This window comes from Herpailurus yagouaroundi, unplaced genomic scaffold (assembly GCF_014898765.1).
Source record: "Herpailurus yagouaroundi ecotype Mexico unplaced genomic scaffold, PumYag 181, whole genome shotgun sequence".
NCBI classification, from domain to species: Eukaryota; Metazoa; Chordata; class Mammalia; order Carnivora; family Felidae; genus Herpailurus; species Herpailurus yagouaroundi.
Genome location: NW_024412412.1, coordinates 7,448,466 through 7,474,023, shown reverse-complemented (window position 1 = coordinate 7,474,023; position 25,558 = coordinate 7,448,466). Strand labels below are relative to the sequence as shown.

General features: G+C 44.8%; 1 protein-coding gene and 1 long non-coding RNA gene across 2 annotated transcripts in view; both read right to left on the bottom strand.

Annotated features, from left to right (window-relative positions):
* Positions 1-280, bottom strand: part of SPCS3 (signal peptidase complex subunit 3) — a 12,464-nt gene extending 12,184 nt beyond the window's left edge. The window contains exon 1 of the mRNA XM_040489872.1: positions 18-280. Within this exon, the coding sequence (XP_040345806.1) occupies positions 18-160 (143 nt within the window). The 5' untranslated portion in view covers positions 161-280. The remainder of the gene's footprint in view (positions 1-17) is intronic.
* A 6,177-nt stretch (positions 281-6,457) lies between these two features.
* LOC121039637 (uncharacterized) lies at positions 6,458-10,245 on the bottom strand. Its single transcript, XR_005794896.1, has 2 exons — positions 9,975-10,245; positions 6,458-6,768 (listed from the first exon to the last, which is right to left on the bottom strand). It is a non-coding gene; the product is annotated as an uncharacterized LOC121039637 (long non-coding RNA).
* Between the last annotated feature and the right edge of the window lie 15,313 nt (positions 10,246-25,558).

Below are 25,558 nucleotides of genomic sequence, written 5' to 3'. Positions count from 1 at the left end.
GCCTCGGCCGCACTCACAGCATGATCCGCGAGACGTGCAGCCGCACCGGGACGCTCCGGTCTTTGAAGGCGGTGGTGATGAAGCAGCCGAAGGTGAGCGCCGCCATCACGCTCAGGGAGAAGGCGAACAGCGAGTTCGCCCGCGACAGCACCGTGTTCATCGCGACCGTCTGCCCCGAGCCCCGTTCCACACGCACACGGGGGACCCCGTTCCGGCCGCGGACCGGCTCCCTGCGATCCGCGCCGCCTGCGCCCGCGCGCGTTCCGGGAGCGCGCGCCGCCGCGGCCCCGCCTCCTTTCCGGTCCTCCGACGCGCGCGCGCGCGCCCGCCTCCCGGGACACACCCACCCTCGCGGCCTATCGCCTCCACCAATCAGCGACGAGCAAGGGTTCGCCACGGAAGACCCGCCCCCTGTCCTGGCTTCCTCTCCTTTGGCCGCTAGGCTCGCCCACCCTTCTTTCCCGGTCCTTCGGTGAGGTGGTCAGAGTGCCGGTATCTCATTAATTTGCGCTTGAAACCAGCAGCAGAGCAAGTTCGTTTGGAGTGTGTTCTGAGGCTGCGCGTTGGAAGCAGCACTTTACAAAACTCTTACCCTTTGTCACATCGGGTCAAAGTTACAACAGTTTTTTGGAGGGTATGGGACAGAAAGAGTGGCCGCCCGGTTCCCCAAAGCAGTGTGCCTTTACTTTACTTTCCACGTCAAACCTCAGTCCAGTTCCCAGTAATGCTTTGCCTTACAACTGCAGCTAAAGCTATTTCTGACGGTTAAGAGCTGCTGCTACCAATTTTAAATATTTGCATTTTAACGTGACATTTCCCATAACTAAAAGAATAACCTCACGGGGTTCTTACGATCAAAGGAGATAATTACTGTGGGATTGCCATACAGCACAATGTGTAAATATTTTATTTTGCTTTTTAATTTATTTTTGAGAGAGGAGAGAGAGAGACCGAGACAGAGCACGAGCGGGGGAGGGGCAGAGGAGATAGATACAGAATCTGAAGGAGTCTCCAGGCTCCTAGCTGTCAGCACAGAGCCAGATGTGGGGCCCGAACCCACGAACTGCGGGATCATGACCTGAGCCGAAGTCTGACGCTCAACCGACTGAGCCACCCAGGCGCCCCTCAATGTGTAAATATTTTAAATTAGCAAGCCATCGATATGTAAAGGCCCCCCGAGTCTTGGCTCTGCACTCCGGATCTTCATTCCCAGGCCCTCCTGTCTCACACTTGCTTTTTGAATCTGGCCATTCAGTCCACTGTGTTTGGTCTGCCTGTGTGCACTGGACTATATCCCTGCATGACACGTTAGCTCATTTGTTGACAGCAGCCTGCTCCTCTTGACATATCAGACTAGTTTCTTGAGTATCCTTGAGGGGCTATCAGAAATTATACCAGGGGCGCCTGGGGAGCTCAGACCTTTCAGCGTCTGACTCTTGATTTCAGCTCAGATCATGATCTCATGGTTGGTGAGTTCGAGTCCCTCGTGGGGTTCAGTACTGATAGTCCGAGCCTGTTTGAGATTCTCTCTCTCTTCCTCTCTCTCAGCCCCTCCCATGCACACTCACATGCACTCTCTCTCTCTCCCCCCCTCAAAATAAATAAATAAACTTAAAAAAAAAAAAGAAATTACACCACAGAACGTTGGTTTCTGAGGATCCATACCCCACCCTCCCAAGGAAAATGAAGATCCAAAAGCCCTTCCATGTTCCCTAGGCAGTCAAAGACATCCAAATTTGCTGGGTGTCATTGAATAGTCTATGCAATTAATATCCACCTTCTCTGCTCATGTCCCAGAGACACTACACTTTCAGGAAAGTGAGAGGCTGCTGGTGAAGCCTGTGGCATTTTCTTAGTTGAAGAACCTCATCAACTTTTCTCTCTTTCTGGCCCCCTCTGACTTCACTCAGAAATGCACTGTTGGGGGCGCCTGGGTGGCGCAGTCGGTTAAGCGTCCGACTTTAGCCAGGTCACGATCTCGCGGTCCGGGAGTTCGAGCCCCACGTCGGGCTCTGGGCTGATGGCTCAGAGCCTGGAGCCTGTTTCTGATTCTGTGTCTCCCTCTCTCTCTGCCCCTCCCCCGTTCATGCTCTGTCTCTCTCTGTCCCCAAAATAAATAAACGTTGAAAAAAAAAAATTAAAAAAAAAAAAGAAATGCACTGTTGAAACTATGTCTCTTACATGCCAGGGTGTACATCTGGTCACTGGAGAACCCACACACATCCCAGGTGAGCGAGTCCCAGCTGAGCAGTCCACCTCAAGGCCGGCTTTGGGGAATTACCCTGTTATAATATATGCAGACCCTTGAGACTCTAGAGCACGAGCTGAAAATTCAGACCATGCAAGGTAAGGTTCTTTAACTCATTTGAGTCGCCTTTATCACAGACAGGTTTCTAGATAACCATTGGCACACAAAGCCAGCCACATCTGGACTGGAAATAAAAGGGGGGAATGGTTATGGGAAGGGTCAATACAACAGGTCTGAGCCATCTCTCCTTAGAAGTACCGCCCGCGGGCTTGGCCCTGGGCTGGCATCGAGGAAATTGGCGGGCAAACAATTCTCCGCACTGATGTAAAACTTCCCCTAAATTATAAGTGACTCACTGCACATAAACTGTTGAAACAATGTGGTGATGCCAAACACCTGCTTTATTTGGGGGAGTCTGGAATTTTGGGACATGCCGGGCAGAGGGTGCCTAGATGACCATCCCCACGCGAAAACCCTGGGCACTGAGTCTAATGCTTCCCTAGTTGACATTTCGCCTGTGCTGTCCCAACCCATTATTGGAGGAGTTAAGCACATCCTCTGTGACTCCTCTGGAAGAGGACTTCTCCCCATGCACGTTTTCCCTTTTTTGTCTCTACTGTGTGATCCTTTTACTGCAATGTGGTCTTTGGCTGTGAGTATGACTATGTAAGTCCTGGGAGTCCTTATGGCAAGTCGGCAAACCTGACGGGGTCGTGGACACCCCCAACACAAAGACTATCTCCTGCTTCATAAATTTCCATATGAAGGATGTTCTTAAGGATTTCTACCAAAATCCAAGAAAACTTAGCCCCATTCTATTCTGTAAGGGAGAGAGTCATAATTTTATTTATTTATTTATTTATTATTATTATTATTTTTATTTTTATCCTAAGCCTTTCTAACGTGCTCCATCCTTAGTTCGGGGCGCTAAACTGCCTACATGTTTTGACGGATTGCACCTTGCATTTATTCGGCCTGCCCTTCGGATTCCTTGCCTTCTCCCTTCTGTCCCCTCTGTCCCCAATGCTGGTGGCAGGCCCTGTTCTGTTTACTCATGTGGACACGTTTCTCTGAGCTCTTGACCTTGAGTTACCCGCTTAATGTTGATTTTCGCAACCCTCTGCTTTTACACGTGTCCACAGCACCGGATGGGAAGATGTTTTCACTACTTGTTCTTAATCATTGAGCCATTCAGTGTCTTCTCAGCTCAGCTGGCCTCCCTAGAAGGGGAACCAATCAGGCAAAAGCCATGATCTCAGTCAAGTATATTCTTTGTGTGGATCTGTTACTTTCATGCTCCTTATTTATGTATGTAAGCTGAAAAGAATTTTAAATCAATATATAGCAGAGGTTAGAAAACTCTGAGTAATACCTAAAATTACCTTTTTTTCCCTCACTCTTAACTACTGAGAATCCCTGATAAATTAAACATCCACATGCAACAATATTATTCCATCTTAGTAACTTACAAAAAAGGAGTAAGAAAATATCTGAATTCTTCATATCCTTACTTTGAAAGGTCTATTCTGAAAGAAAAAAAAATTTCAAGAGAATGTACTAGATTTTAGCTCCTGAATGCTGGAATATGTTTAAATTTTTTGCACTCTTACACTTCCGTGAATCTTTCGAGTGGAAGGAAGTAAGAGGTACCATTCAAGCGATGTGAATATACTATACTAAAACTGAAATTCTTGAAGCACAAATTCTGCTTCTGTGGCTTAATCATGTGTCACATTGCAGGAGTCAGTCGTAAGTGACTGGTATTCGAGAGCAGATGGGGAAGCAAAAGACTTATGACCCAGCCTCAGATCTGTTAACAAATGCTGAGAAAACCATCTTGCCATTTACCCTGATTTTACCGCAGAGGCAGGCAAAACCCAGTGCCCCAAGGGTGTTCCCAGGACAGTGGTGATGCAGAAAACACCAGCATAGGAGATGTGAGTTACACATGAACTCTTAGGGGGTCTTTCTGCATTTAAGTTGCTAATTTAAGGTATGCTTCACTCTAAATTAGATAATTAACAGTCGGTAATTTTTGTGACAGTTTTCCTGGGAAAGATCCCAAGTGATTCCTGACACAAAGATCCTTCGAAGGAAGCAGTGAATAGATCGTGTCTTCCTTCTCTCCAACAAGATAAAGAGCCAAAACTTTAGCCAGGCTACAAGCTGTGTTTCTTCACTTTCTGTCTTCCTTGAGCTTTTTGATACAGATGTGGATACAGAGCCCTCTCTGTACTTGACCTTGCATTTCCCCTTCCTCCTTTCAGCTTAAGGTGAACTTACAATTCTTCTAGAATTATAAGCCTAAAATCAATGTTTTTAAAGTAAGAATTATTATGTGTGTAACATCTTGTAACAGTTATTTAACAGTTTGGGGAGAGTTGCTGGAATAAAACATAGATGACAGATATTGGGGGATCTATCTTGACCATTTACCTTAATTCTTTCAGAAATAATTCTTGGTAAATCTCTTCTCTAAAGTTGGGTTTTCTGGCCACGTAATCTTGACATATTACATGTACTCATTAGGCTTGATTCTGATTGTAAGAGAAGAACCCCCTGTTGGGGAACTTATAATAGAGGTAGAACTCAGGCACTGGGCAGGTAAGTGGTAATTGAACAAGGTGTGTCCGTGCAGGCTATAGAATGTTCGTAGGTATTCAGGGCAAGACTCCCAGGTAGTAAATTGGATAGTCAGGCTGAACTCAGAGGTAGATACCATGGAGACTCTCAATCCTGTCTAGGATGGGGACAAGAGTGGAAAGGGGATATTGTAATTTGAGGCTACATCTGGCTGAGAAGCCACTAAGGGGGGGCCTAAGGAGCGAAGCTGCCATAGCTGGGTCCCAGATCCCAGTTGGGGATCTTGGATTAACTATGCCCCCCTCCAGGGCATAGGGGTATTCATACACTGATAATCTTTCTTACCGCCGTCAGGATTGTCTAAACACCTGCAGAGTTGACCCTGTAGGTTATAGGGAGGTGGGTGGGAGGGGCACGTGTCCCAGCCTCAAGGAGCTCGGAAACAGAAAACCAGAGGGAGAAGATGTGGTGAGACAGAGGGCTGACATTAAATGCCTGTTTTTATTTTCTGTTTTAAAACAAAATATCCACGATTCTGTGAGGCAAATGAATCACATCTCAAAAATTTTATAGAAGGATAATTACAAATCTAAAAAATAATCCTACAGGTAAAAAGTGAGTTGTTCTGGGGGCGCCTGGGTGGCTAGATTAAGTGTCTGACTTCGGCTCAGGTCATGATCTCACAGTTCGTAGGTTTGAGCACTACGTCGGGCTCTGTGCTGACAGCTGGGAGCCTGGAGCCTGCTTAAGATTCTGTCTCCCTCTCTCTCTGCCCCTCCCCCCTCCAAAATAAATAAACATTAAAAAAAATTTTTTTTTTGATGAGTTGTGTTAGACGCCTGGGTGGCTCAGTCAGATAAGCGTTCGACTACTGTTCAGGTCATGATCTCTCGATTTATGAGTTCGAGCCCCGCGTTAGGCTCTGTGCTGACAGCTGGGAGCCTGGAGCCTGCTTAGGATTCTGTCTCCCTCTCTCTCTGCCCCTCCCCTGCTCTCTCTCTCTCTCTCTCTCAAAAATAAATAAACATTTGAAAAAATTTTTTAAAAAGAATTGTTTTTAACTCAACTATTCTGTGGACTTTATCAAATGTTTGAAACTTCTTTTCAATTCATTTGCATCTGTAATGAGTTACTCATAATCATATGGTGAGTACTATCTTAATGCAAATGTTAATTCTGAAAATTTTCAAACTCAAATAATTTCCTATTATTGAACGATTCCAACTACTCATTCTGTAGAACATAGAGGAGCCTGTAGCACCAATCTTTTCCCATGGATTAAACACATGTTGCTGCTTGCATTGTATAAACTACCCGTCGTAACACCTGAATCACGTAGGCACTCCATAAAAGATAGCTACTCGCATTGGCCCTGCTAAAAGTCAATTTTCATCGAAACATCGATTTTGAAAGTAAAGACTACTTGCTTTCAGTTGTCGTGGTTACACTTTTTCCCCCGAGCTTCGGTGTAATAATCACATTTAACTAGAACAGAGCCTTGAGTTACATATTGTTTAAAAATTAATGCCACGGGTTATATGAAGAAACAATGAGTGTACGAGACAGAAAGATGTTAGACCTACATTTCCGAGTGGAATGTAAGTGACTTCAGAGATCACCTGTAAATATAAACATATCAAGTTCATTGTTTAATGTATTTGCTATTACCAGAAGTAAAAGAATGACACAAGGTTTGGGGAGGAGGGGAAGAGTAAGCAATAGAAAACTCAGCCAGAAACACGCCCTCAGGGGCAAAGCCCTGGGTCTAAGAGCTAGATGTGAATAGCCCTGCCACCTGCAGATAAGACATCCTGCCCTCTGGCGCCTGGGAAGGCATTGCTTCAAGGTTGCAAAGTGACAGCATGGGAGGTGGTTAGAAGCCCTCTGGTCCCATTTATGCACTGGAGGCTCAATATTCAACCAATTCACTGCCAACCCTACAAAACAAATGTTGGCTGTAGCTGAAAAACTGGTTATGGCAAAAAACCTAAGAATACAGGAAAGGCTGATTCCCCCACGCTGTCCTTCTGCATCACTTCACGTGGCTCTAGCTCTCTCTACCTTTAGAAACTCTCTCTGAACGTCTCTCTGAACGAGGCTCATTAGGGTCACTTTATGGCACATCTATTTACAAGCCTATTGTGCGCCGAGCATTGTGCTAACCCACTTCACCTCACTTCCTAGAGCAAAACAATTCCAGTCCCATAGCTCCTGGCTTACCGCCCCGCGGAGGAGAGTGGCTTTAAACAACAAATAAATGATTGGAAATTAGTGTAAGTGCCGTGAAGGCAAAGAAGAGGTTGCTGAGAGAGATTGTAAAAGAGGCTGGCTGTTTAGGAAGGCCTGTAGGGAATGCTTTCAAGCTGCCTTAACTACAAGAAAGGGACCGTGAACCAGAGTGGTTTCACAGTAAGGACATCTCTCCTCGGACCCATCTAACTCCTTCGAACCCACAAAGAGTTAGAGCTTCATGCTGGGGGATTCGGTGCCCAACCGCGTCCTCAGGAGCTTGGTTCTTCTTTCTGCTCTGCTGCCCAAAGTGTCTGTTTCCTTCTAAACCCGGGTCTTCTTAGGATCATGTCTCAGACAACATAGAAATCTGTCTTTCTCTCATTTAGCGATGGTTGCAACTTGAGGATTAGTTGCATTTCCTTGACATGAGAGGAAAAGAAAAATAAGCTTAGAGACTAACTTCTGCCCTTCAGGCTGAGCCACCTTGTAGAAAGACCGCTAGTTTTCCAGCAACATCCATCATGCTCAGGTTTCGGCAGGGCACCGGGCCACCGGGAATAAAGATTACGTTTCTCATGTTCCCTTGTGACTGTGTGTGGCCTGGTGACTAGGGTTTAGCAATGGCAGGTAAATGGGGGTAATTTGTGTCATTTCTGAGATCTACTCTTCCAGGGAGGGAGCACGCCTTTCCCAGTCCCGTCTTCCTTCCTGTGGCTTCAATGTGAATATGATGACTGAGCATCTCCAGGCACGTGTTGAAGATGCATCCTGAGTGCCTGACACCCGTGGCAGTAGCGGCCGTGACCATCCCCCCACCCCCTCACTGTTTAGCTTGCTCAAACCACCTCTGAGCATGTTTTGTGCTGCCTGCGTGCAGCGCCCAGGGAATGCACTGTCCCTAAGTCACTGGCCAGAGAGAGCAATGCCGTGTGCTGATGGGCTCATTCAGTCAGTGCTCTTCCCCGGACTAAGGATGTGGTCAAGAGTTTCCGAGCGCAGGGGTCTCATGAGGTAGGGGCAGGATGAAATCAAAGAGTGGTTAGGAAGGAGGAAGCAGGGAAGATTGCTGAGCAACTGACCAACAGTGACCACTACCGATTAGTGACCCAGGCCAAGAGAGAAGGGCTGGATCACGCGGCGTGAAAGTAGGTGTGGGGTCTCCGAAAAAGAATCGGCTTGGATGTGGATGTGTTCACAGAACTGAAAGAAAGTCAGTATGATACATGAATGGGAGAAATGACGTAAGACAAGGCAGGACCCTACTGCAAAGCTGTATCCATGTTTGCCCAGGACTGTCCTGGCTTAACCTATCGTAATAGAAAAATTGAAATAGTATTTCCTTTCACCTTCCAAAATGTCCTGGTTTGGGTAATAAATCCCAAGAGTATGCTGTAGATACAGCCCATGTGAAAGAACGTGGACTGTATTCTAAATACAGTGGGATGTGGTCTTTATCCTTGTTCTGTCTTAGTAGAGACATCAGGCTTTCACAGCTGTCCCAAACTTTATCTTCTGGCTCCTCCCCAGGTCAAGCTGGAAAATGTTTCCCGAATTGGCTCCCAAGGTCATCTAGCCTCAGAGAACAGATAAAAGCCCCTCCCTGCCTCTTCTGAGCCACGTGACATTTCCTACAAGATTGCTTCTCTCAGCCTAGATTTCTTTTTTTTTTAATAAATTTTTAGAGTTTATTTATTTATTTTTAAAAGAGAGAGAGAGAGAGAGTGTGTGTGAACAGGGGAGGGGCAGAGAGAGAGGGAGAGAGAGAATCCCAAGAAGGCACCACACTCGGCACAGAGCCCCATGCGGACCCCCGTCTCACGACCCTGGGATCGTGACCTGAGCCAAAACCAAGAGCCAGATGCCCAACCGACTGAGCCACCCTTGTGCCCCATCTTAGCCTAGATTTCTAATCCAGCAATACGACTATTATATAAGGAATCTCACTGTGTTGTTGGAAAACCTATTTCTAGGTTTGAAATATTTTTGCTTACCAGAATGGCACTACCAAACAGTCTAGCAATTCCAGCTCTAGGTATGTATCCCAAGAAAACAAAAACACCAGAATGTGCACTCCTATGTTTATTGCAGCATTATTTACAGTAGCCAAGATCTGGACGCAACCTAAGTGCATTCAGTAAATGAAGGCATAAAGAAGGTGTGGCATGTATATACAATGGAATATTACTCCGCCATAAAAAAGAGTGAGATCTTGCCATTTGTGACAACGAGGATGGACTGGAGGGTAGTAAGCTAAGTTACATAAGTCAGACCGAGAAAGATAAATACTGTAAGATCTCACTTATATGTGGAATCTAAAAAACATAATGAGGGGCGCCTGGGTGGCTCAGTCGGTTAAGCGTCTGACTTCCGCTCAGGTCACGATCTCGTGGTTTGTGAGTTTGAGCCCCACATCAGGCTCTGTGCTGACAGCTCAGGGCCTGGACCCTGCTTTAGATTCTGTGTGTCCTTCTCTCTCTGCCCCTCCCTCATTTGCGCGCTCTCTCTCTCTCTCAAAAATAAATAAACATTCAAAAATTAAAAATAAGTAACATAATGATAAACAAACAAAACAGAAAACAGATTCATAGATACAGGAAACTGCTGATTACCAGAGTGGGAGGGGTTGGAGGGCGTGCAAAAGAGGTGAAAGGGATTGAGAAGCATAAACTTGCTTTTCTGAAATGAGTAAGTCAGGGGGATGTAATGCATAGCACAGGGAATATAGTCAATAATGTTCTAATAACGTGTGGCGACAGATGGTAACTAGATTTGTCATGGGGATCATTTCATAACGTAGAAAAACATCTAATCACTATGATGTACACCTGAAACTAGTAGGATCTTGAATGTCAACTATACTTTAACTTAAAAATAATGATAAATAAGTATTCTTGCCTCTGGCACTTCTTACCTTGAGACTGATCTTGTAGCCATCCAGTCTGCTGAAAATTCTTCTGTCTACTTTTTGACCTTGGACAGGTTATTATACATTCCCTGAGTCTCTCTTCTGTATCTGTTTCTACATTTACTTGTAAAATGGAGCTGTTACCCGATAGGGGCTGTATGAGTCCTATAGGGTTGCCATGACAAAACTGGATTTTCTTATGGCAACTGGGTCTCTCAAACAACCAACTGGGTGGCTCAAACAACACACATTTATTTTCTCACAGTGCTGACGTCTTTACGCCCAAGATCAATGTGTAGTCAAGGTTAGTTTCTGGGAAGGCCTCTCTTCCTGGCATGTAGATAGCTGCCTTTTTTTTTTTTTTTTTTTTAATTTCTTTTTTGAGAGTGAGAGAGCACAAGCAGGGGAGGGGCAGACAGACAGGGAGAGAGAGAATCTCAAGCAGGCTCCATGCCCAATGTGGAGCCCAACACAGGGCTTGGTCTTGCAAACCGTGAGATCATGACCTGAGCTGAAATCAAGAGTCAGGCACTCAACCAACGGAGTCATACAGGTGCCCCGAAGGCTGCCTTTTTGCTGTGTCCTCCCACGGCCTTTCCCTGTGTGCCAAGAGAGCGAGAGAGATCATGTCTCTTCCCCTCCTTGTAAGGACACTGTTCTTACCAGACTAAGGCCTCCCCCTTGTGACCTCTATTAATCTTTATTACCTCCTCACAGGCCATATCTCTCCAAATACAGTCTATTGGGGGTTAGGGCTTTGACATATGAATTTTGAGAGAGACATAATTCAGTTAATAACAGGGTTATTATGAGTAACAAATGAGATACTGCATGAAATGAGATACTTGGAATAAAGTTTTATATTCCATATTTTGATATATTTTAGGATACAGAGAACCATAGAGATCTCTATGTATCCTAAATTTAAATTATAGTGCTCAATAAATGTTATCGGCTACCATTATGGTTATTATTTGGGTTTTTTCCCCCCTAGGACTAAACTTTTTCATTTCATCCCTGCCCATCTCCTCAACTCAATCTTTGTGTCAAGCTTGTGTCCAAGCTCTTAGCCATTAGGATAATCATGTACCAAACGGACTTTGATGAGTCGCTCTTCATCCAAATCAATGATTCGGACATGTAAAATTTGGCATTGCAGGTTATGCAGTCTGGAGGAGAACAAAAACTTAGAATACGAATACGAGGTAGTTGCTTTATTGCGACCAAGGTAGAGTACAGCAATATATACAAAATTAACTGGGAAGGAAACGGTGTCTTTGACACAAGTCATACTGAGTTTTACTTGAAATAATAATCCAATACAAGCAGCAATAACACTCAGGATTATTGGCATGATCTGTAGATTCAGAAAAGGAAAAGGTCCTAACTTTATATCTGTGACTTTGGAAGAGCTGACACAATTATGATATATGCAATTTTGCTATTTTATTATAAACTATATTCATCTTATTCATCATCTCCGGGTTTTAAATAGTAACTTCCTGCAAAGTAGTTAAATACTATTTTAATTCCCATTAAATATATTGCAGATTCATTCCAAATGCTAGAGCAGATAATCTTGTGCCTCCAATGTAAAGTATAAGAGCCAAGATATTCTAGAGCTATGGTTCCCAAATGTTGCTTCATGAATTGGCTATATAAAAGAATCATCCAAGATATCTGTTTAAATATAGTTCTCTGGGCCCCAATGAATCAAATCTCTGAGGATGATACCCCGCAGACCTCTCCCTCAAACCAGGCCTGTTGGAGGGTCCTAGCTTTGTTAACAGCTAAAGCTCATGACCCAGCGTGAGGAGCTAGGTGATACCCTACCTACCATATTGAGTTGTAACTCCTGATTTTCTTGCGTTTTCTAAGTGTTTCATGGAAAATAATTTGAATCCTACCAGAATTCCAGTTTATACTTTTTTAAATATTTATTTTTGAGAGAGAGAGAGAGAGAGAGAGAGAGAGAGCACGAGTGGGGGAGGGGGAGAGAGAGGGGGAGACACAGAATCTGAAGCAGACTCCAGGCTCCGAGGAGTCGGCACAGAGCCCGACGTGGGGCTCAAACACATGAACCAGGAGACCATCGCCTAAGCCAAAGACAGACACTTAACCGACTAAGCCACCCAGGCACCCCAATGAAAGCCAACCCAGTGCCTGAAACGCTAAAATTGCTGGAGTTTATACCTATAGCTGGACACACGCACTAAACTTCTCTACAAATTAGGTAGGCACTCACTCACTCAGCGTTGCAGCTCACTGAAAAATAGCCATGATCAAAGCATGTTCAGCAATGTAAAACTGTAGAATCTCCATATGGAATATTTATTTGGGATCCAAAATACTCTGGAATGAGTAAGAGGTAGTGGGGATAGATGCTTATTCTCTAATTTGTTGCACGCTATTATCGGGCTTCTAAGAGAGTTTTTGGCTGCTTCAAATGTTTACCATTTTATGAGTCATTTTCCTGCTCACTTTCATAATGCATTTTCAGATGTGAACTAACCACTACTATTTTCAGTAGAGCTATATTTAGTATAGATCTCAAAATGAGAAATACCTCTTAGTGCCTGTCATAGTTGCCTAAGTAAAATCAAAATATTTAATGATGTCAAATGATGGAAGGCAACTTTTTAGATAATGTGGTATAAGAATAGCTAAATTGTCATTTTTATTTGTAGCCTACATTCAGCCTACATAATGCCTTTGTTCAGTCAATGTGTTATGAGAATTAAATAAGATATTGTGCCTTTAAATTATTTGGAAACTATTATATACGTATACATAGTTATAACATATAATATATTAATATATAAAATATATAATATCTATATATTCAAATGCAATACATATCTATCTATCTAAATGTAAGCTAACAGAATTATTATTCCTTAAACATAATTGTATATTATTAGACTGGTCAAAACAAACCATAATAATTTTTCAGTTAAACCAACCATATTAAGAGTGTGTGTTTTCAATATCTGACTATTATGCCAGGGAGATTTTGTCTCTATAGAAGTCTCTATAGAAGACTTGCTTTAATGTGTTATTGCTACCTAAAACAATAATGTTTGGTAACAAAGATAGCAGGCAAATTCCCCATTACAATTGAAAGGACTCACATAGAGCCTTCTACCAGAAACTATAGTAGATGGCGTCCCAAAAGCTGCTTTGGAAGATACTAGAATGACTGACGCCAGTCAGTTTGCATCTGCAAATTCATATGCACAGAGAACTCTAAGAGCAAAGAAAACAGGAATCTCTAATAACAGAGATATGCCAAGCTTTCCTACTAAGGGTGGTGCCCCAACGTCCCATGAAAAATACCTCACTGTTCCTGATTTCACTAGGAGTAAATTATTTGAAGACCAGAGGAATTACAAAAGAAGCATTTCACTAAACTATCAGTCATATTTAGAGCTGACACCCTATAAATAAATCTCTTGAGCAGAGACGCTCTCCAGTGAGCTTGAATGATCAATTATACTTTGATTGAGTGAAAGTAACTTTTTAATATATGACCTTGCCAAAAGGCAATTTATCAGCTAGTCCGTTACTGAAGATAGGAGTGAAGATTCTCAAATAATCATTATTCATAAGGAACATTCTATCACAAGCATCTGTAATTCTTTGGTTCTTTTTTTTTTATTATTAGTTCAGTGGTCAGTATTTATTATGCAGTGAAAAATTGAATACGTTGATGATGGAATCTTGAATGAAGATTTTGTAGTGTTAATTATGGTGGTTATCTGTCACTGATGTCTACCTAAATTTTTGTCAATGCTCTCTCCAAATGGTGATAGTTGTCCACATTGTGCATTCTGCCTCCCCAGTCCAAAACCTAAGAAACCACGTTTCCCGGCACTCCTTGTTGCCAGAGTACTGACATGTGACTTAGATTTCATTAATCAGATACGTTTTAATGAAGCTCTGATTTGATTGGCTACATAAGAAAACAGGGAACTGACATCCATGCTTTCAGGCATGAGTGTCCCTGAGTTTGAGGGTGAGTGAAGCCACTTCTGGAATCACAGCATAGACAGCGTAATTTTGGGTGGTCACCGATGGCCGCAGTACCTTCTAGATCACAGTAGAAACAGCATAGGTCTGAGGTTAGGTAAGGCAGCTGCCCCCTTGACGGTTCTTCCTGTGCTCTTTAGTTTTTACTTTCTTTTATTCTATTCACTCACAAATGCTTACCTCATATAATTCCTATTTAAAGACGTCATTTTGTGGAATAAGGTTTATCAATACCAGTCTTTTTTGCTGGAATGTCAAGCCGTTATTGACTTCTGGGCCTATCCTGGTATATTATAATGAACATGAGCCATGTTTTCTTACTTTCTGGTAATTCAGTTTACAATATTGAAGCTCAGCTTAGTTTCAAAGTGCCAGATGGCAACTAATTGCCAATAATTTATTAAGCAAATACCATGTAATATACAGAACTAGAATATGGAAATCATAAACAGAACTAGAATGTGGAGATCATAATCTGGGGCCATGTTTTTAAATGTATACGGATTACATATTTCTATGGGGATAATTTTCTAAAATGATGCCCAAATATCTTGCAAGATGCTCAGCACTGGAGTTTTTTCTCAGTACTTTTTTGTTTGTTTTACACAGTTATATCCAAGCTTCGGGAGGCAGTGTTGAATTCCGGTACCCTGAATTTTCTGGTCCTGCACATCCAAAATTTTGCTTTGCTATCGCTTTGGTGTTACTTTTGGATGCCTTCTTTTCTTTCCTGACCCAGTTAATCACCAAGTTCTCTCAGTTCTACCCCCAAAAGCCTATGGCGTTCATGGACTTTTCTCAATTTTTCCTTCCACTGCCCTCGCCACGGCCAACCCCATCTCCACCGGACTGCCCTCTGATTCCCCGCCTGCCCTGACTCTATACACACCGGCTGAAATTACCCTCCCTTGCTTTTGTTAAAGCCCCTGGATCGCTTTTGTGAGCGTCCGTCATGGGAAACCGCGCTAAGACGGACTCGGGAGGTTTCGGCAGGGGGAGCTCTCAGGCCCCATCGCCCTAAGTCCACTGCAGACCCAACCGGAAGAGATGAACTTCACCTTCCACAGACGTGACCTTGCACGCGGAGGCGACTCCACTCCCTCGGAGGGATCCCCGCAGGACCACAGCTCCGCCGACGAGAAGCCACGGCACCTCGATCCCCCCGTAGTTTCCTGCCACGGACTTGGGAGGCACCTAACAGCCTTCCCGGTGTGCCCCCTTTCTCCCTAAAAAGGCGCGCCTCTCCTTCGTTCCCGCGACTTGCTAGGGTTTGGCCGCAGCTGGTCTGTCCGGGAATGCGATTCTCTTTTATGCCCGAATAAACCCATCTTCTGCTGGTAAGATAAGGGGCGGTGTTACTTTTCAGGTTAGCACTTTTCATCCAGTTCAGAATAAGCTCCGTCTCCCTAAGATGTGGCACTTGGGGCTCCTCGAGCAGGAGTCTGGGAGCAGAGGGGTGTAGGAGGGAGCTCCAGGGCAAGTGTCTGTCGGGAGGACTGACTTGGCTGCAGGTGGTGAGCAGGCCGCGGGGTCGCCCGGAGATCCCCACGGGCAATCGATGGCACGTGGCCGCGCCCACTGTCCGCGGCGCGGAACCAGTGGCCCTCCCACCGCCTTGGTGCCAACTCGTGCCGGACTTCCCCTCGGGCTGCAGGCACAGGTCCCAGAAGCCACAATATTCGTTGCCACAGGACCCGTCCCTTCCCGCCTGTGCCTGGAAGACTCCACGTGGCCGGCTCTCTCCCTGTCCGGGTCTCCGCTTCTATCAGGCTCTCCAGCAGCTGTCCCCTCCCTTCCCCAATTATGGCTCACCCGTTATCACCGCTATTTATTTTTTGGTCGCATTTATGTCCCACATTGCACTCATCACAGTGTCTTTTAAATTGTTATTATTCCGCTTCTCCCCAGGAGTATAAGCTCCGTGACAAAAGGGACACCTGTTTTGCTCACACCTGTCTTGCTAATATGTCACATAGTGCTGGCACATAGCAGGCACTTAATACGTTTTTATTGAATGAATGAGTATAAGTCTTCAGCGCGTTTTTGCACTAGGGAAGCTTCCTGATCGCCTAGCGCAACTGATCAAACTGGCTGGCGTGTCTCAGAGGCTAAAAGCTGCGGTAACAATTTTAAAACGTCAGTGACTTAAAACTGCAAAGGATTGTTTCCTGCTCGCCCTGTTGGTCCCTGCCGGGGAGATGGGAGGTCCGTTTTGTATCGTCTTCGTTCAAGTTCGCAGGCTACACGAGGCTTATTTCTTTGCTTCTGTATTCGCCCAGGCAAGAAAGAGGGAATGTGCTGAATGATGCACGGGCACCACAGCCACAGGCTTTTTGCTAGAAGGGACACACATGTGCTCACATATCACTGATCAAAGCAAGTCACACGTTCGTGTTCAGCCCAAAGACGATGGCAAAGGTCAGCTTTGGTCTTACAGGGTAAGAAGATGATGTCAAAAGAAAATGTCTATTCAATCTGCTTGCAGCAATAAACTCAAGTTTTGCCCTTTGTGATGAGATTCTATTTTTATCTCTGGGAGGTCACATTAGGTATGACACCTCTGGGTATGTTACAGAAAATTATTCATGAGATGCCAGCATGTGGCAAAAGTGAGCCCGCTTGACATAACCCATCATTGATGCTAAAATCTATGGAAAAAAATAAGGAACTTGAGAAAACCCATTGATATCTGAGAATCACTCCAACAGGAAAAAAGAAAACCTGCTTTGTGAAATACATTTGCAGGGGCACCTGGGTGGTTCAGTCGGTTAAACATCTGACTCTTGGTTTCGGCTTAAGTCATGATCTTGCAGTTTCGTGAGTTCAAACCCCACGTCAGGCTCTGTGCTGGCAGCACGGAGCCTGCTTGGGATTCTCTCTCTCCCTCTTTCTCTGCCCTTCCCCCACTTGCACTGTCTCTGTCCCTTTCAAAAATAAGTAAACTGAAATACATTTGCAAAATTACTCCAAGAATGCCTAATTTTGTCTCAAAGCTGGATTGTAACAAACAATGATTTTTAGCATTTGGATTGCCAGAAAATGTAGTTTGTGGCATTATTTCTTTTATGCCTCAATTGAGCTTAAGGAGTTTGTGGCAAGATTCTTTTCCAAGTTATCATCCATCGACTGTGTGTGTGTGTGTGTGTGTGTGTGTGTGTGTGTGTTTGCATGTGTACTGACAGGGATATGACATGCATTTCAGGGATGCTGTAGCGATGATTAACACTAATAATACATCAAAGCAACTTTATTAAAATTACAAGAATTATTACAGTACTGTCTTACTAGAAATGCACAATATTGTTGCCATTAATTATAACAATAAGTAAATTAACGATGGAGCTATCCCTATTAATGAGTTGTTCAAGGGCAGGACAGAAACATGAAAGAAACAGATTAAAAACAGAGTTTGATATGTAGGTGTGCAGTTACCGGAAAGCGTACTTGGCTGAAGGAAATTTAAATAATAATTACAAGGTCACCTCACACAATTATCCAAGGCCTATAACATAAATCTGATTATCACACTTCGCCAGACATTTATTGATGAAACAAATCAACACTCCACTAAAACTAAATGCATCTTGGCCCAGCTAGACATTAACTGATAAAGTCAGCATCATGAGATAAAGCTGAAGAAGTAAAAGGCCTCAAGACTTTATATATAAGACCGTTTCTAAAATGGAGTGTTGCGGGGTGATTAATTAATGCTCAGTACAATTAAACTATTGAGTAAAGTTGCTCCCTGTTTGGCAGAGGGACTTGATTATGGTAATTCTTTGCTGTCAATCTATGAGGATGTATTTTTAGATCTACATGCAGATGTGAAAGAGACACATGGGTCAGCAACTGACGATGGTCTTTATGACTCATAACCAGTCAATAAATATCTTGTTTTGGTTTTACTAATCATAGCAGTTTTAAGAATTCAAAGGCTACTCTTCATCTTCTCGACTTTCTTCAAATAACGCTCATTTTTATGTTTATCCTTAGGAAACTATAAATTAAAATTGGGGCATCGTTTCCATTGAGTAGTTTGAGCCTATTGAGTGTGTTTTGTCATAAGATAGAGGGACGTAGGTTCCATGAGGGCAACGACCATCTTATTCAGCACTGTATTCTCAGTGATTATTGGGGGAAAAAATGCCTCAAGTATTTTTAACTAACTTTATGTCAGAGGACTTAGGCATAAATATTTTAATAAGTATTATTGGCTTATTGAGACACATAAGGCTTTTGCTTCATAGTTTCATTCTGTTTGGAGAACGCCCTTAAAAAGTAAAAAGAAAATATTGGGCATAATTTCTCTGCTATCCTGCCAATCCTTTAAGAACTCCTAAATGCTCTTAACATTTAACCTTGAATCTTTGGAAGGGAATACTTCTCCTGATGCCTTTTTTCCCAGGTGCAGGGACTCAAGGGATCTCTCTCTCCAAAGCTTTACTGACTTCCCCTCTTTACCATCCCTGCACTGAGTGACTAACCCGATTGTCAAGTGTGGGGAGAAGAATCCGGACATGCTCGTCTCCATTCGATGTTCTTCTACCTCTTAGGAACCAGCCTTCTACCAGAAGGAGGCAGTCTCTGCTCTTCCCCCAGGAGCAAGCTCTTCCCTGCCTCGGGAGCAGTCTGCTTCGGTCCAGAACTGCCACCAACTAGGTGGATACATTTTCCGAGTTCTGATAGTAGAGACAAGACTCAAATGGATAGTATTCTGCAACCTAAGCTTTACTGGTAATAAAGGTGATATTTTGACCTCGTCTTTGCTATCATTTGTCGTCTTCCTGTGGGAGGGATAAAGGTGTTAATTATCGAACCCCCTCAGGACTTTACCATTGGTTACATTAGCCAGAATCACGGAGAAGTAAGTGAAAGGGAATAAAACCTAACATGGAGTCATCAGAGTCTGGGCTTGGGGTTTGGACTTGAACATGTTTTCATTTCTTTTAAAATCTAAAGAAAATAGAGACAATCCACCTTGTCTTTATACCAATGCAGTCGTAAAATCTAATTTTTGGTATTTTAAAATATTTTTTTTCTTATTTCATAGAAGGGGGTCCCAGAAGGCAAAGTGCCCAGGGCACACAAAAGGCATAATCCAGCCCAGCTTGACAGACCAGAGAAGATTTTATTAAGCTGGGCAGACGTCTCCAGTGGTGCCGTCAGCTTTTCCTGCCCTGACCGAAGTCAAGCTGGCTGTGGAGAGGTTACCCCGATTGGCACATGCAGCGTATGGCCTCTCTATTCTGTCCACGGATCGGTGCCTGCCCCTAATAGAGGCAGACTTGCGAGCGTGCAAGGCTCTAAGTAAACAGCCCTCGCACAGCGTCTTTCTGAAGCAACGGCACAGGGCCATCGGCAAAGGTGCCATCTCAGGGTAGAGGTTGCTACAGCTCGCCCTGGAGGTACATTTGCAGGTACATTTGTGGAGCATGGGGCCTCGGGGGTTGCTAAGGGGCCAAGAGCTGGAATGAGGGTTCATTATAGAGAAATACATCTCACTGTGTACCGCCCTTTGATTTTATTATTTTTTCTCTTTTTAATGCTCATTTATTGTGAGAGAGAGAGAGAGAACTCGAGAGTATGTGCACAACTGGGGAAGGGGCAGAGACAGAGAGAGAAAGAATCTCAAGCAGGCTCCGCACTATCAGTACTGAACCCCACGTGGGGCTGTATCTCACCAACCATGAGATCATGACCTGAGCCGAAATCAAGAGTCAGACACTTAATCGACTGAGCCACCCAGGTGCCCCTGCGTATAGACCTCTTAGATCTTAGAAGGCAGAATATATCTATTGCATTTTGAATGCAGGGTAGCTGACTGCTTTGCTCCCACAAAACACTAGTAAGCTTCTAGAATTAAAATTGGGATGCCCCTAATTCTTTTTTTTCTTTTTCAGGTTTTTATTTAAATTCCATTAGTTAACATACAATGTAATACTAGTTTCAGGTGAATTTAGTGATTCGACACTTCCATACATCACCTGGTGCTCATCACAAGTGCCTCCTTAGTCCCCGTCACCTATTTCACCCATCCCCCTTCCCCCCCTCCCCTCCCCTCTGGTAACCATCAGTTTGTTCTTTCTAGGTAAGAGTTTGTGTCTCAGTTTCCTTTCTGTTCCCCCCATGTTCGTTTATTTTATTTCTTAAATTCCACATATGAGTGAAATCATATGGTATTTGTCTTTCTCTGACTTATTTTGCTTCGCATCGTACTCTCTAGCTCCATCTATGTGGAGTGACAAAATTTCATTCTTTTTGATGGCTAAGTACTATTCCTGTGTGTGTGTGTGTGTGTGTGTGTGTGTATACATACATACATACATACAGACAGACATACAGACATACCTCCTTTATCCATTCATCAGTCAGTGGACACTTGGCTTGTTTCCATAATTTGGCAATTGTTGATAATGCCGCCATAAATATCGGGGTGCATGTATCCCTTCAAATTAGTATTTTTGTACATTTGGGTAAATACCTAGTAGTGCCATTGCTGGATTCTTGGCTGGTCCATTTTTAACTTTTTGAGGACCCTCCACCATGTTTTCCAGAGTGGCTGCCCCAGTCTGTATTCTCACCAACAGTGTAAGAGGGCTCCCCTTTCTCCAGGGATGCCCCAAATTCTCCACTTTGGTGCAAGCTGGACTGTGAAACAGTAACCTTGAATTCGTGTGGCTTGTCCACAGGATCAAGTATAAAAATATTCAAAGAATCAATGGATAAACTTCAAAATAACGTGGTAGAAATCAAAGTGGGGGAAAGAGAGTATCTGGAGAAATTTATATACACCTCCCTAAGCCTCTCAGGGAACAGGCATTAAAAATCCCAAAAGCAGCTTTCGGTTTGGGGATTTATTGATTTTCAGTAGGAACAAAACGTAGAGAACTTGATTACTACTTTCTTTGAGATACAAGGTTCTTAAACTGGGGCGATCCTGCAAGAAAAGACAGTGACGGCAGCCTTTGAGGCGAAAGACTGAAAATACCTGCTTACGACGGAGCTTGGAGGCCCTAGTAGCACAGAGAGCTCACACACAGCACTTTAAGGGCCAGAAATGTGACGCTGTGAAGGGAAACGCACATTAGTGTTCTACGAGATGGGAAGAAAAGCACCCCAAATAAGACGCGATGACTGGAGCTGTCTCCACTGCAAATTTCAAATCTTCCAGAGAAACTTCAGTGTCACAGGTACCCCTCTCTGGGAGAGGAGATAGTATGCACGGGTGGGCTTTTCCCTGCAGATACAGTAAGTTCCTAGGTTCATGGCACCCAAGTTGAGCTGCTACTGACAAAACTCTTTAAGGTCACAGCTGTGGGTGCCGTACAATTGGTATTTTTTGATAGTCAATCTGGTAAAGATAAAACCCAGATTTTTTTTTTTTTCATCTACTCTCCTACGCTCAAATATGATTGAGTTTCTGCCATGGCTTTTTGGCAATACTGATACTGGATTCTAGAAACGTAATTTTTCCCGGGATAATCGCCAGGAGCAGGGAATTGGTTTGTGTTCTGCATTTTGCTGGGCACGGGGCTAGAACTGTTGATAATCTTATCCGCGCCCTATCTCTTTGAACTTGTTGATCCGTGAGGAATATCAGGGACTTGGCATTGAGCTCATGGGACTTTTGATGCCCTGAAAGTATTCCAAGGGAGGACCCGGGTCAGGGCTGTCACAGGAGTTCCAGCTGTACCCCGTTCCCGACAACTCCTCCGACTGGGCTGAGCAGAATGAGAAATTAGTAAAATCATGTTCGGATCTTAATTTATCTTGAGATCTTTCTTTCTCTTCTTTCTTTCTTTCCTTCTCTTCCTTCCTTCCTTCCTTCCTTCCTTCCTTCCTTCCTTCTTTCCTTCCTTCCTTTTTTACTTTGAACTGGAAAGTCACAAGAGCTAATGATTTTAATTTTGGACTCCAACTCCTTTACATGGACATGCTAACGGGTCCAGTCCCTTTTTAAAACCTGTAAAGTCCAACAACGTATTGAAAACCGTGCCGAACAAATGTGCATCTTAACAAATTGTTATGAAGTGGTAACCCAGATTCAAGAAACAGGACATTGCCCTTCCCATGTACATTTTTTTGTCAAGCCCCCTGCCCCAAAGCTAACTACTAACCTGGTAAACGCCGCCTGGCCATTCTTCATTACACGCTCACGACCTAAGTGTGTATCCCTAAAAACAATGGTCAATTTTGCCTGTTTGTGAACTTCCCATAAATGAAATTATACAGCACGTTTTTGGGGGTAGAGGGAATCACTACCTCGACGTGATGTTCGTGGGAGTAATACAGGCACAGACTGCAGTTTATTTCCATAACGTACTAAAGGCCCGGTTCACTGATGATTTGACTGAGCGGAAACCAGATGGTGTCCATCGGGTGGCTGTACCTATTCAGCCTCAGTGTGCCCATCGCAGACGCCAAAATGGATGTGGTCTCTCCACTCAGTGGGTCAATTCAATCCCACTCTTGTTGTTCCGGCCAGCCCTCCCCTGGATGAGCCTCATTAGCTCCTTTATGGATTCTCGGGCCACGGCCACTGGCCTAGCCATGTGTTCTGCCACTTACGGGCCGGCATCCTGGCAAATTTGACGCTCCTCTTTGAGGCCGCAGATGATGGAAGCAAATCATGCTGGTAAATGAACCATCTGGGTCACGGATGTAGATGCCCGTCGTACGGGCTCATTCCGGTGAGCCCCACTCAGGCTGCCCGTCTCCAAACACTGCTGCCCGGATCCATCATCGCCCCCAACGCGGCAACACGTGGACCATAACACAGTGGGTGAAAGTGAAATACTCTTGTCTTTCTGCAGAGGCTGACCCTCCATCGGACTTGTGACTCCTGTCCGAAGTTCACTCATTTGTCCCCCAGGTGGGGAGGCTGCATGGCCTGGGGCGTGCCCCACCCCCTCCCGCCAGACTGACCACATTAGGGCTTTGACCCCCTCCTGGAGCCATCAGGGGGGCTCCACCACTGGTCACGTTTTTTTTTTTTTTTCTGTTGATGTTATTTTCTGTTTGTCTGGTCCGATCGGCTAACGACTGTGGCTCTTGAAGCTCCTCTGAGCCACGTGTTGGGCTTTCTGGGCCATTTTCAGTCAGTCTCTCAATAGTGTGCTTTTTATCACAAAAGCTACACCACAATAGATGCGCAGTCGAAGTATTGGATGAAGCTTCCATGCCCCCCCCCCCCATCTACCCACATCTGATCCTGTTGGAACAGCTTCCTCAGAAATAAACTAATAAAGGGGCACCTGGGTGGCTGTGGTCTTAATATCGGCTCAGGTGGTGAGTTCGAGCCCCATGTCGGGCTCCATGGGGACAGCACAGAGCTGTCCCTCTCTGCCACTCCCCCGCTCCTTCTCTCTCTCTCTCCCTCTGTCTCTCAAAACAAATAAATAAACATCTAAAAAAGAAATAAATAAACTAAAAAAATTCTGACTTTACCTGTCACACTTCTTCCTGATCCACACACCTGGGTGAGGCAGACTGGTCACACGGCATGTGGCTGTCTCCAGAAAAGGGCCATCCTCTCCCAGCTGCTTCCTGGCTAATAACCAGAATGAAAGGAGTTGGTGGTTACACAGACACATGTCCCCCTGATCATTCCTAGGCATAACGCACCTTCCCCTCCACTAGCGATCAGCCTGGTGAGTACTCTGAGAGGAGAAGACAGGATTCAGTAGGCAGAGAGGGCTTGAGGTCCCTGGGTGGGGAAAAACACCTATTTTGAAACAATGCTGGGAGTGTCTGACCACAGCAGGTCCCCTCCGGCATAAGGTTCCTCTTAAGACTGTAACAGACCCCACCTACTCCCCCCTCAGGTTCCCCTCTGGAATTTGACAAAAGACCTAAGTACGGCCATAGACCACCCCTCATACAATGGAAACGAGCCGATCAGAATGGGCAACCCAGCACTCAGAGCTATCAAGCCAATAAGGGTAGGACGTGAGCAGGAACAAGGGGGAAGGGAAGTGGGAGGGCCGACCAGAACCTTATAGAACAAGGACCCTTGCCTGTAGCCCTCGGGCATTCACCGCATTCACTTTCGAATGCCCCCTCTCTGTAAAGAGAGCGTTCCCACTAGTCTTCCTTTCTGATCTTATACTCTAATAAACTTCTGCCTGCTGCTCATTTTGTGCCCACCTCTTCATCCTTTGAAGCAGGGAGACCACGAATCCCGGCTATGGCGGTAAAAAATCCTGCAACAGTACTTCCTTCTGGTGGCAGCCCACCCAGAGCGGGCCCATGGATATTCGAACTTAATTCCAGTTGAGCCACCCGCGTGCATTTCATTTTGTGGAGTGACAGGACCCTAGATCACGAGGACGGGGATGACTGGTTGTGGACAGTGCTCGCCACGTCCCCACTACAAGGCCCACGTAGGCTGCACTTTGAGATGGAACAGGTTACTCTGTGCTTTACAAAAACTCCCTCATCTCTATTGCATCTGATGCTTCTGGACAGAAGCTCTGAGGGTAAGCAGAGGATAATTGAAAAAAAAAAAAAGGTGTGAAGTTTCAGCTATTAGAATGGAGTCAGACCATCGGTACGGCAGGGGAGGGGGAACACCTTACACCCTGGGAAGTGCAGGAAGAGAAGGACGTTGGTAATCTTTGCCCCAGAGCCTTCCTCACAAATAAAAATGGCCTGTTTCAACGTTCCCAAACTGTTGAAGGCACTTTCAGCTTCATGGATGGCTGGTCTGGTGCCTCCAGCCGCGTGTTTCTAAGCACAGTGTGATCACCATCCCCTTAACCGTAAGTCTGCTGGAAACAGTAGGGGGGATGGCTTCGACTCCTGTACCTCCCTGTCAATACCTCTGATGTCTTTTGTATTCCCACGCCCCGTGGCCATCACTCAGTTTTCCATGGGGTGGGTGATTGGAGCGGTTGTGGTACGGACAAACCGGACAGGTTTCATTGATCATTCTCAGACAGTCTCCTCAAAAGGAAGGACCAGACTCAATTATCAAACTAAACTGGGAACCCTAAGACTTGCTAGCCATTGGGAGGCCATGTTCAAGGCGCTGGCTACCTGAGTTCCCCTCCCCTCAAGTAGTGTAGGGATCACTCGGGGGCTGCCCAACAATTAGAAACAATGATTTCTTTCCAAGGGCACCATGGGAATCCTCGGGATGGTACAATTAGTGTAGAAGCCACGCATTCACCTGGCTCCCTCCTCAAGTCAGAATGGGTCACACTTAAGGAATGAATTAGAAAACACCACCAGTGGATCACATAGCCCTCAAATTGTAAGCAGAATGGGTTAGGGGTCCCCGGAGAAAGCAAGATGAGATGTAGCTTTCTTCACTTAGGAAAAGTCATTTCAGGCCCTGGCCATCTTGTGATCTAAGTCTGACTGGCACTACATGCCCATGCCATGTTTCTCACAGAGCTTCCCGGGACTTGCGTGGAAATTGTGGAGGAATAGATTTCAGTAGTTAATGATTTTAAGGGAATGAAAGAATATAAGAACAAACAGCCACTATCAGGCCAGGAGATAACCTAATCATACCAGGGGCAATAAATCAGTGGTAAAACTCCGACTGCTGTTTTAAA